Below are 13,095 nucleotides of genomic sequence, written 5' to 3'. Positions count from 1 at the left end.
GAAGGGCTCGTTTCCTTTGTTGGCTCATGCTGTCGCGCGCTCTGTGTGGCAAGCTGGGTGTGACTAGCTGCTGCCCCTTGGTGGCAAAACGGGCAGATCAGGGCGGGCAGCAGGCAGAGGGTGACGGAACGTCCAAGCAGAGGGCACGCTCTCTCTCTTTCTCTCTGTCTCTCAGGCGGGCGGATCTGAGTGCGAGCGGGTCCGACGACAGTGTCTGATAGTGGGCAGGTCTGATGACGACTAACGACGACCAACGACAGACGCAGGTCTGACGATGGACGCAGGGCTAACGATGACGGACGACAAGCGCAAGTCCGAAGAGGACGAGCGCAGGACTGACGAGGGGCGCAGGGCTGACGCGGACGGGCGACTGGCGCAGTTCTAGTGCGCAGGGCAGACGGCGACAGATGACGGGCACAGGTCTGAAGAGGACAGGCGCAGGATTGACGAGGGGCGCAGGGGTTACGCGGACAGGTGACGGGCGTATGTCTGGTGGCGACGGGCGGTCTGACGATAGGCAAAGAGGAACATGCGTGACAGTGGGCCGGTCAGGCGTGACGGCCAAAGACCAGGCGTGACGATGGGCGTAGGTCAAGGCACCGACGGCCGAACGGCACGCACAGGCGGCGACATCTCCCACTCCCGCCATCTCTCTCTCTCTCTCTCTCTCTCTCTCTCTCTCTCTCTCTCTCTCTCTCTCTCTCTCTCTCTCTCTCTCTCTCTCTCTCTCTCTCTCTCTCTCTCTCTCTCTCTCTCTCTCTCTCTCTCTCTCTCTCTCTCTCTCTCTCTCTCTCTCTCTCTCTATATATATATATATATATATATATATATATATATATATATATTCATTCCCCGTTCCTGGTAACTATGATTAGCTTTTACAAGCTTTAGGCACTGGAATAGGCCTCAAGTTCCATGGTACATATGACACAGTAAATATTACCATAGGAGAGACAACATTTAGATCCACACAACCTATTTGGCTGAAATGCAAATGCATTTCCATGCCTAGCCAACATCTGCATAAAACAGTCTCTTTCAGCAGGCAAAAGAAACCCTTCTGCACCAACTTTCAATTTCTATAATGTTTCAGATATAAACGGATGACCTATATCTTTGGGATCCCGTAAGCTTGGCTACCTTGACACTTTTTCATACAAACCCTCACTTTCTGGTGGAAGCGGCAAAGCAATCGGTTTCACCTTTTTGCAACTGTCTTATACTTTGTCTCCACAAGTGCTTTAGCCTATTGTAATCCTTCCTGTTGAGCAAACAATGCTTAAACATCATACATGTCCAAAGAACATATTGATAACACTGTTTTCAGCCTCATTTTCTGCATGTATAGTTGCTGAAATTTCAGTCATAGTGTCATTAATATTCAACCCGTAAAAGATGCCTAAAATGCCTTCATTTTCAACTAACAGTCCCAATGCTCTCACCTCCTTAGTAGCCTATTTCATAGATATGCGTTCAGCCTTGCACATAGCTTCCATAGGCTTAAACCAACATGAACTGTTTGCAGTAAACTAAGAATAACCAATAGTAAATACATGCTTCATTCCATCAAGAGACGAGTACATCCTCTGAGCAACACTACTATAGCCCCATATTACAGCAGTGCTTAATGAAAATCCAAGTCTTTGAATTCCCTTGCATTTGGAAGCAAATGAGACTCTCAAAACGTATCCCTATTCCTAGAATGATTAACACAAGCAGTAAGAAATTTGACTACTTTCCTCCCATCCTTGCTTCTGACTCTTGCATAAGCAAAACCATCATCAAGCACCTTTGTTTCCATATGCACTCCTGTAGTATAGGGTTGTCCCAAAATCACTGCATATGAGGAATTATCTTGCACAAAGAAGTATTGCTCTTCTTGTACATTACCAGCCATCACTTTTACATTAGGATATGTAGCATAGAGATCCCCTAAAGAATTATTTGCAGCCCTCATACGCCAACCACGATCAGTATCTACAAGACATGCACCATTTTCATACAATCCACACTCAATGACATTAATCTCAGACCCATGGTTAAGCAAAGCAATACAAGGAGTTTCACACTCCCCTATTTTCATTACCATTTCAGTGGTAGCCCTAGCCCAGTGATTTCTTGTGTAATGACTTCGAGGAATAAATCCTAGAGTCTCTTCTTCATATTGTTGTATCTGCCTTACTCCACCATGCATATTGCTACAAAACAATGCATTTTCAACCCTTTTTTTCTCTTTTCCACATGCTACCCACTGATTAGTAGCATCCTGCATAGATAATCCAGTACTTACTTCATACTCATATTCAGCCCGAATACCTAACAAACCAATTTCCTCTTCAAATTGCAGTAATGCACTAGTGGTATCACTAAGAAACCAACGCTTCCTCTTAATCATGTCAATGATCTCATCATGAAATTCCCGCTTGGTGATGCGGAGTACCTCTCCCAAGGTGAATTCCGCCCGACTGTTTAAGATCGGTTCTTCAAGAACCTTCTTAAGATCTGTGGTTGTCTTAATATCAAACTACAACTTATATCCTAGCTGCTTGTCCTTCTTTTTGCCCTCTTGTTTGCTATCCTGTTTTTGCTCCTGGCTGACCTCTTCCACATCATGCTCGCAAGGAGGCTGATTTGTAGCTTTAGGTTTAATCCACACTTCTTCTCGTCACTCTTTTAGATATCCCTGCATTATCTTCATCTCTCTTTCGTTTCTCTTCCACAAGTACATCCGTATTTTGTACCTTTGCTAAATATGCATACATTGAATATGCATCTACTAGTGATTCCCAAGCCAGTTATGTCACGAATGTCTTGCCTTGCATGAGACATTTCACTATCAGTAACTTTTCTCTTTTCAGATGCATACAAAGCATGTGTCCATATCGCAGCCTTTGGACATGCATTCTATCCAATTGTAGACCAAAAGTAGAAGCATGTACAGCCATATAAGTATTTCGGACAGCCAAGTCTTCCAATAACTTTTGCATACCTCCCTTTCCAAAATTCAAAGCAAGAGGCAATCATGTTTCTTGTGCATGGATCTTACCATCTTTACAAAAGATGAGTTGTCATGCCAAGGCCTCTTGATAAAGCAGCACAATTTTTTCTCTCATACTACAAACTATCACACTGCATACATCTTTTTCCTGGTTTAGGGGTTATTGCCCGTCCCCTTTCCTCTTGTTATTTTTCATCCAATTTTGCAACCTTTAATTGAAGATCTCGCATGCCTTTAACCAATTCATCTAATACATCTTCCCTAACAGTAGAAACAACACGCAGAGCCATAGGTTCAGCCACAGAAGAGGGTAGGTAATTGGATACATCAACTGTTTTGCCCGTAACAGTGGGCAAGCGAGAGACACCAATCTTTCTCTTCTTCTGTGCTTTTTCACAAGTGCAGTAACAGCTTCCTTGACATGCCTCCACTCTATTTTAAAACCTGACTCTATAGTTTGATCCTCTAGCAAATCATCAAGCCTCTCTTAAAGCTCAAGATCTGCTGCTTATAGAAACAATTCAATTTTCTGACTTGCAAGAGCTTGTTGTTCTGCAAGATCTAACTGCTTAAATCGACTTTCAAATTCGAAGGAGTATCACAAACAGGCATCCCTCACTCGTTTTTCTTCTCCTTGACTTTGCACTTTCTACACTTAGTGATATAGTAGCCTCACTTCTTGCAATAATGGCATTTTTCCTTCTTGGCTTGTGTGCACCCTTGTTTCTTATTACCCTCTGAAGTGCCTGAAATCCCAGAGCTCTGCAGAGCATTCTTTGCTTGGCTGCCCTTGCCCTTCTGTCGTGCCATAAAAGCCTGCTCAGAGGCTATAACATCCACACCACTGTTTCTTCTTGTCTGCTTCTCCTCTAAGAGCAAACTGACTAGCTGAAGAAAAGTAAGTGGCTGTGGGGCAATCCTCATGGTGAGGTTCAAGGCCGTATGAAAGGCTAAGTACAAGGGCGGCAATGAATTCAATGTAGTGGACATCATCTGTGCATCTGAGTAATGCTCATCAACATTCATAAGCTGCTCAAGCAAGTCCTGAATTTTGTTTAGGTGATCCTGCATAGAATCACCCTTATCCATCTTCAATGTCTCAAGCTTTTTCTTCAAGAAAGAGATGCAAGTCTCATTCTTACCAACAAATATTTGCTCCAAGGTCAGCCAGGCTTCTCATGAAGAAGTTGCAGACCGAATATAAGGGATAATAGACCACTAAACTACCAATGCAATCAGCAACAAAGCCTGTGCATCCCGCGTATCCCATGCCTTTTGTGTTGCTGATCTTTAGGAAAGTGGCTGAAACTGGAGCAGGCTGAATAGGTTAAGTTTCCCGTTGTCCACGTCCTCCTGGAGGAGTAGCAGAAGCTACAACTCCTTCATCATAGAAGACCAGAGTGAATAGTTGTTACCATCCAACCTGTCTTCCTTGGATACATAGGTAAATACATCACCTCCCTGATTTGCCATGATAAACAATGCAAAAAAGAGCAAAAGAGCAACGTCCTAGCTGGACCAACCTAGAAATCTTAAATTTTCCAGAAATTACAGCAAGTAATTTGCTGCAATTAGCAAACTGAAGTACACTCTATCAAAATTGTCTGTAATGCACGCAATCCAAGGTGCAATAAATGCTCAGCAACACTATAGAAGCAAAAGCCCCAAAATGCTTCAAAATGGTCTATTTCAGACTGAACCTGCTTTGCATGTACCAATGTCTTCACAAAACCCAAAAGCCCCAAAATTCTTGACTTACTTACAAAGAAATTTCTGTATAAATCGTGTCCCAAACACATATCAAGACTACTTGTGCCTGCCCACGCAAAAGCCCCTTCTCCAAAGATGAATCTAGAATAAAAAATAATTTTTACTTGAAAAATTTTGTACCTGGCACAGCGAACCGGGTGTCGCAAGGCACAGGAGGAAGCTGTCGGGCGCTGATCAGGGGCAGTGGCGTAGCTCACAGCTGCGGGCGCTTGTACAAGCGGGAGCAGGACTGGGGACTGGTGGTGCTGGACACAAGAGCACAAGCGGACAGTAGTCAAGCACAAGGTGGTGCAGGCGGGCACAGCACAAGGCAGAGGCAGCTCAGGCGCAGGGGCAGCGCTAGACACAGGCGGGCAGCAGTCTGGTGCAGCTAGCATAGAGCAAAGCTGCATGCGCTGGAGCTGGCGCTGTCTGGAGCTGCAGGTTGCTCGCTGGCAGGAGCTGACAGTTCCAGCTGAACGGGTGGTTCCACAGGGACTTAATTAAGCTATACTTAGAGAGCAGACTGAGCTGTACTCAGCTTTAATACCAAATGTGAGAGATGGAGTGGATCGAAGCTCAGCTGAGAGTGGAGTAGACAGTGTGGAGAGTGGAAGCACGACACCCAATGCAATAGACTGAAAGTGTAAGATTAAAGTACAAGGTACAACCCTTAAACCTTAGGGTTGTAAAAGGGTGTTCACACTCGAAGTATGTGCAACACGATAAGTGCCCGAAAATGTGAAAGTGTAAGATTAAAGTACAAGGTACAACCCTTAAACCTTAGGGTTGTAAAAGGGTGTTCACACTCGAAGTATGTGCAACACGATAAGTGCCCGAAAATGTGTAACATAGGCACATAAAACAAAGAGAATAAATCTGGGGGGAAAAACCTCTCGTACGGAGAGTAAAAAGCGCCCCAGTGTCCTACTGAGATCACCAACACTCCTCTGTGAGCGTAGGCGTGAGTGAAACCCGATAGTGTTGGACAAAGTTATTTGGCCAGATACAGATACTAAAGTGGATAGATATATATTTACCACTGTGAGCTATGCAAAAGTCAAGATGGCTAACAAAATGTGTCGATTTGGCTACTCTATTATCCAAAGTGTCAATGGTTCGTGTGTCTCCAAAACCCTTGTGCTTAGCCTCACATCTTGTATTATCTACAGCATATACCTATAATAAAATATTGATGTTTTGGATTCTAAACCTTCTACTTATGGTCAAAGCAATGTGTAAAAGAAAAGCAACAATGCATATTTTATTGGTGTCTGGTTGAGAGAACTGTGCAAGTCTTATTTATGAAGAGCTATTATCAAGAGAGGTTCTCGATGTCCTATTCTTTTATTTTAAGAATATTAAGGAGCAAAGCTTGCATACAAGGGCTTTATAGTGCTCTTCTTTGTTTCTCAAATCATCTCCCTTGACTCCCTGTTATATATATATATTATATTCATTGATAAGTTGATAAGGAATCTTGTACCAGGTAATCTAGCTAAGTGATAATTTTGACAAAGGCATTTTTAATAGGTCAATTTAGCCTCTTGAAAATACTAATACGTATTTTCTTTATTTACTTTTTCTCTTCTTTGAAGAAAATAATATACTTCTCTCTTTATTTCGCACATTTTCAAATTATATGATTTGCCAAAGAGAATTGTGAATATGGTTCATGGATGCTCTCAAGAAGGCAAATTTGCCCTTCTCCACAACTTTATAGAGAGAATTGTAACTATGCTTCAATGCTTTGTATTAAAGAGCATGAGTCCCACTAGATCATGCCATCAATAACACTATCCAAGCATCCACTAAAAGGACACCCTTTCATATAATCTACACGTACCCCATGGAAATTGCCTTCAACAAGGCCATATAGACATTTCAGAGAACACTTGATTAATCATACTGTGCAAGAAATAGAATACACTACAAATAAGAGAAGAACAAAAATTTCTTTTACTCCAAACAAACCGATATGAAAATGGGTTTGACCACACATGCACTTCCACTATGAAGCTTAGATGGCAATCTAGACAAATGATAGGTTAACTTAAGAGTAGCTAGAAATGACAATGGTGCTGAGGAGGTCTCCTTTTATAGCCCATGAAGCCACTTTTATGGCCCCCAAATCCCAAAACGAGGGTGCTTGATAACTCCCACAACTCACAACTTGATATAGTGTGCCTTGAGTTGCTACTAGCTTAGCTACTATATCCAACACAAAGATCACCTTTTTTCCAACCAATCACAAAGACCTCATGTGACATACGAGTTAAGACTCAGACAATGTCCAATCTCATACACCACTCATAATGGGAGCCTTACAACTTTGAGCACCATGGATCATTGGTGGCACCTTACGAGGATGGGCATTGAGCACATCTAACAGACTCAACAAATGCAAAGGTAAACCTCCATTGAGTGCAACATGGGAGGTGACTCTACAGTTGCCACAAGATGATTCAAAAATAAGCCTTGTGCTCTAGCAATTACACTTTCACAATAGCAGTTTGACTGAATACTTTCAGACTATTTCACAGTCAGCAGCTCATTAGAAGACAGTGTTGGCAACAACGATAAAAGTGACAATGGGTCCAAAATCATGGACTTTCATTGTGCCAAGAGTAAGCTGCACTAATACAAGGACACCCATTACAAGGAGACACTATACTTGTTGAAACTCATGGCATAATCTACTTTCTACAATTCAAGGAATGTCTCAAAATAGTATTGAAAGTGAGGTATTACCCAGAGATAATAGATTGTTTCAGGTATTTAATCAAAATCATGAGCCTTGTTCTGAAGAAAGAATTGAACAAAGGATTGCAGAGAGTGATAAGCAAGGGGTTAAATATAGATCAAAAGCAAGAGGAAATAATAGTAGGCAGCAAGACGAAAACCCAGAAGATGAAAACACAGTAAGTCCATAGAGAAGAATGATGCTATGCACAGCAAGGTCAAGACAAGCACGTCCAACTCCCCTTGTTATTGAGTTCAACCCACTGACTAGCCAACCCCAAAAGACCCCCAACAGTAAAAAGAATAATCATCTCCATGGTTTCAAAACTCCAAAAGCATGTGATATTCTTAATCTAGAACTGATCTGCTTATCTCACTTCAATATCTCACTGGACTATCATGAAGACTGCTTATAAATAACAAAAAGTTTTCTAAAGCTTCTGCAAGCATAACTATGCACGTTACCAGAAATTCACTTCAAAGTTAAGAAAAACATGCTAAACAAGTACGTAGAGACTTGAACCCACGAGCAAAACTCTAGGAAAGTGCAACTATTCTCAATCCTTCTCCTCAGCCTCAGTAGCAAAGTGCTATGAGAAGAGTAGGCAACCCATATCATTTCTTCAGAACACTACCTTTTCAGATACAAAGGTACGACTCCCAAAATATTTTCAGATTCGTCTCTTGCAACTAAATGTTGTGGCAGCCAACCTTCTTCCTGAAATGCAAACGGTCACAAAGGCAAAGCATGAAAACTATCTTTGCAGACTGAAAGTGAAAAAGTGGAAACTGGCTTCACAAGCTGAATGTGATATATGGACACTGTGAGCCACATCAAACTTGAGGGACTTACCGCAGTAGCAGAACCACTGACTTCAAGAGCAGACAAGAATGCATGCATCAAAAAGGGGCTCATAGAATCTTCTCCTGCTGACTCGATGGCACATAAATCCCAATCTTTTGAGGGGATCAATGACATGGATGACACCACAGAGACACTGATTACTGAACCAGCTTTATCGGTTGTCCTTCCCTTCACAGATCAAAATCATAGCATTGAAAACATGGGCAGACTTTACTTCTGCACCTTCCCATTCAGATCATCCACAGACATAAACATGCAATAAAACTATAGCACCTCTGCATCTGGTTCAGAAAATTGCTCTATGGAATTAATAAAACCGCCACTAGAGAGATAAGCCAGATGTATGTCTGTATCTCGGCCTAGAGAGAAACCATAAGAAAGAGTCCTTGATATCTTTGTTTTTGCAGTCAATCCTGGTGTAAAGACAACCTTGCAAAAGAAAGTCAAATCGGTCATTTAGTAAAAACCAACAGTTTAAGTTCCATTTTTACTCATACATATACTAATTAGGACAGGGCAGACATTTAGGTCCCTAGGTTACAAGGGATAACAGCACGAGTAATGACTTTTTGTCTGAAGCAAGATTCCTATTAGTATAGACATCATCCAACATAGACAAGAAATGAATGAATACTAGCACACAATCATTGGTTGCTCTGCAAGGGGATGACAAACGTAAATACACACTAGTAGTGATTTTAATGCTTGCAGCATAATGGAAGCCACTCGAGCATGTTGTATGGTTTCAATTCCTGGACTTTAGAGCAAGTTCAATGAGTAGAGAGCTGATAATCAACAAGTACCCTTTTAAAAAAATATGAAATTCCACCTTTGTTGGGTCTTCAATAATCATAACCTTTTTAATTAATACTCTTGCATTACTTAATGCATGAGAAAGAATAAAACAACCAGTCTACTCCTGCCTGACTACTTGGTGGGATGATTAGCCTACAGAAAAGAAAGCACAGTTATATGACAGGTGGCAGAGGAAATAATCACCACAAAGGATTAGTACCAGTAAATGTCTGGCAAATGCTCTATAAAATCTTGGCCAGGCTTCAATCTGGAAAGAATGGAGAATTGACATTCAGCTGCTTAGTTGATGTCCTCTTTGTCAAATTCCCATGGCCAGCATGGAGTGCACAAAGAAGATTTAACCGCACAGTGAAATGTGAACCAGAGTGTTTAATAATGCTCAGTGCCTGCCCAGTAACATACTTTTCAGATATGCCCGTGAGAGTGCACAGCAGAAAAGAACAAGAACTTGGCGTGAGACGAGAAGATGGAGACAAAAAACGTAGTAGAATCGAGGGAACAAAACTGACTGATCACGAAGGTATAAGGCTACAAGTCTTTGCAGCAGAGATCATCAGTGGGGACACCAGACAAACGTAGGAGACAAAGTTGGCATGCTAGTTTGACTATTGAGAGCCATCTGAGTGCACAGCAGAGATGGACTAACTGGCAGCTCAAGAATAGCGTGATCTGAAGACAGCACAGCTGGCAGGGAAGTGACTAAGTGTTGGTAGTGCCGGTGGTGCAGCTGAAACAGGCAGCAATAGGTGTGCTGAAACAGGCAGCAGTGGTCAGCTGAAAGAGGTGGCAGTAGGCAGCTGAAACAGGTGGCAGAAGTCGAGCAGAACTGCTGATGATGAGCAGGGCAAGTGATGAGCAAAGGTACTGATGGTGCAACTGCAGGAATAGGTGGCAGAGGTCAGGCAGAACTGTTGATGACGAATAGGGCAGGTGACAAGCAGAGGTGCTGATGGCACAGCTGTAGGTGGTAGCATTGGTGCTGCTGGTAGTTGACAAGCAGGATAGGAGTATTGAAAGGCAGCACAGCTGTAGTGAGCAGGATACATGGGAACTAGGGGTCAGACACTTAGTCACACTGACCCGGGTATATAAGGTGTAAGAGACCCAGTTTAAGGCATCCAATTATTATCAAAAGCATACTATTCACCTTCATCTCCAGCTTCCATGGCTTCCTCATTCTTTCTCCCCTCTTTCCTGTCTTTCTCTCTCCTCTTCTAAACTCTCTTTTTCTTCTTCCTCCTCTCTTTCTCTCTCTTCAGCTCATTCTCCTCTCTCCTCTCAACTTCATTTATTACGAGTGGTATTAGAGCATCAGGCATTGGTCCTTTTCTTCTTTCCTCTTTCTCCATCCAGCCCCCTTTTTAAATCTGAAAACCTAGTTACTCAGGTCACAAGTACACGTATAGCAAGAAGGACCACAGTAGGTTTCACTTTTTTGGAGCAAGCAAAAGCTATGGCTGAAGAGTCAGAATATATGGAGGTAAAAGGGTTAATTTAGCAGGTCATCACTCCTTTTCATGCAAATTTTAGGGGTTCCAGAGCAAGTTGGAGGTTTAGGGGTTTAGAGGAGGGTAATGTGAGAAAAAGGCAAGAACGAAGCTCAGCACAGAAACTTAGTAGACAATGTGAGAGTGAAGCATGACACCCAATGCAATAGACTAAAGAGTGTAAAACTGAAAGTACGAGGTACAACCCTTAAACCTTAGGGTTGTAGCGGGTCACCCGAACACGGTAAGTGCCTGTAAGTGTGTATCATAAGCACATACCATAAGTCTAGGGGAAAAAACCTATCCTACCGAGAGTAAAAAGTGTCCCAGTATCCTACTGATCACCGACACTCCTATGTGAGCATGAGTGTAAGTGAAATACCCAACAAACCCCCCTGGAGTGAAGGGTGATCAGGAGTACAAGGATCATCCGCCACCAAAGGAGATCAAATTTAAAGCATTGCGAAATGCTTCAAATTTGTCACAAGGAAGAGCCTTGGTGAAGATGTCTACCACATTACTGGTTGTAGGACAATAGAGAAGGCTGATATCACCTGCATGTAGCCTCTCTCTGACAAAGTGATAATGTATCTCGATGTGTTTCGTGCGTGCATGAAACACAGGGTTCTGTGCCACTGCAATGGCACTCTGACTGTTAGTGAACAAAGGAGTAGGCTCCGTAACAGATACATCCAAATCAGCTAGCAAGCATCTAATCCATACGCATTCAACTGTGGTAGTGAAAGCTGCCTTGTATTCAGCTTCACATGACGATGTGGCAACAGTGGACTCTTTCTTGCTAAGCTAAGATATGCAAGACGAGCCAAGAAAGAAACAATTGCCACTAGTGAAGTGACGTGAATCATAATCACCAGCCCAATCAAAATCACTGTAAGCATGCAACTGCAATGGTCCCCCCTTGGCATAAAGCAATCCAAGAGATCTAGTACCCTACAAGTAACGGAAGACACACTTAACAGCTTGCCAATGTGACATGCATAGCTAATACATATATCTACTCAAGGCAAAAATTGCAAACTATATGTCTGGCCTAATGTTCCATAGGTAAATAAGATATCCAACTACTCGAGCATATGTGTGTATATTAAACAAATCACTGTCATCATGTAATGACAGCTTTAGTCCAAGTTCCATTGGTGTACCTACTGGCTTGCAATCTTGTAAGCCAAGCTTCTCAAGAAGTTTACCAATGTATCTTGACTGTGATAACCCAATACCTCTAGTATCATGTATGAACCGAATGTCCAAGTAATAATGTAAAGACCCCAAGTCTAACATGTCAAAGGTTTGCTGCAAATTTTGTTTAAACACTGAAATTTGATCAGCATGTGTCCCTGTAAGCAAGAGATCATCAACATATAGACAAATGATCAGCATGGATCCCCCCCCTTTACATACGTAAAGGGTAGACTTAGATGAGTTGTTTATGAACCCTTGGCTAAGTAAGAAAGCATCTATCCTTGCATACCAAGCTCTAGGAGCTTGTTTCAAACCATATAAAGCTTTTTTCAGCTTGCAAACCAAGTGTTCTGATCCCTCAACTGCAAAACCAATGGGCTGTTGTACATATACTTCCTCATGAAGTTCCCCATGTAAAAATGCAGTTTTAATATCCAATTGATACACAATACATACATAATGAGCAGCCAAAGCAACCATAGACCTGATGGTCGTCATGCGGGAAGTAGGAGCAAATGTCTCCTCATAGTCAATGCCTTTCCTCTGTGCATAGCCTTCACCTATAAGCCTTGCCTTGTATTTATCAATGGATCCATCTGCATTCCATTTCAGCTTGTAGACCCATTTTGTTCCAATGGCTTTCTTCCCAAATGGCAAAGACACTAAATCACATATTTGATTTTTAGTCATAGAATCCAATTCACCTTTCATTGCTGCCATCCAATGCACACTCTGTTGTGCATCCTCAAAACATGCAGGCTCCTCTTCGTTAAGGGTACTTGCTGCCATGACAAACTCCATGGTATGTGCAGTATCATGCATACGAGCTTACCTTCTAGTATGACCAGCCATGGGTGCATCCAAATGACTATCTTTCATAGTCTATAAATACCATCTAGGAATTTGTCTTGCCTCTTGATTGTGCATAAGCTCTTGCTGAATTTCAATTTCGGCACTTTGCTGAATATTCAGATCAGCCAATGGTTGATTTTCTGCATTTTCCGAAGGAGCAGCTGGCTGAACATTGAGTTCACTTGCTGAAACTCCAGCTGAATCACCAAATGTAATGGGCAGCAGCCCTTCAAATACATCACGGGCAGCCTGATATGTGTCTAAACCAGCCAGGGACAATTCTGATTTTTCATCAAATAATACATCCTTACTGACAAACACCTTTTTAGAAACAAGATCATAGAGTCTATAGCCTTTGCTTTCACTGCTATAACCCACAAAAATGC

General features: G+C 42.2%; 1 protein-coding gene across 2 annotated transcripts in view; it reads right to left on the bottom strand.

Moving 5' to 3' along the window:
- Nucleotides 1-13,095, bottom strand: part of LOC148024324 (acyl-CoA) — a 138,367-nt gene that overhangs the window by 69,939 nt on the left and 55,333 nt on the right. For both annotated transcript variants that reach the window (XM_087693942.1, XM_087693943.1), the window contains 3 exons: nucleotides 8,628-8,783; nucleotides 8,343-8,522; nucleotides 8,125-8,207 (listed from right to left, as the gene is read on the bottom strand). In XM_087693942.1, the coding sequence (XP_087550068.1) occupies nucleotides 8,125-8,207; nucleotides 8,343-8,522; nucleotides 8,628-8,783 (419 nt within the window). The remainder of the gene's footprint in view (nucleotides 1-8,124; nucleotides 8,208-8,342; nucleotides 8,523-8,627; nucleotides 8,784-13,095) is intronic.

Source organism: Lygodium microphyllum, chromosome 15 (assembly GCF_053477565.2).
Source record: "Lygodium microphyllum isolate KBCC chromosome 15, Lygodium_microphyllum_v1.1.10, whole genome shotgun sequence".
Lineage (NCBI taxonomy): Eukaryota > Viridiplantae > Streptophyta > Polypodiopsida > Schizaeales > Lygodiaceae > Lygodium > Lygodium microphyllum.
The sequence above is the reverse complement of the archived record's forward strand: the minus strand, read 5'-3'. Positions and strand labels throughout refer to the sequence as shown.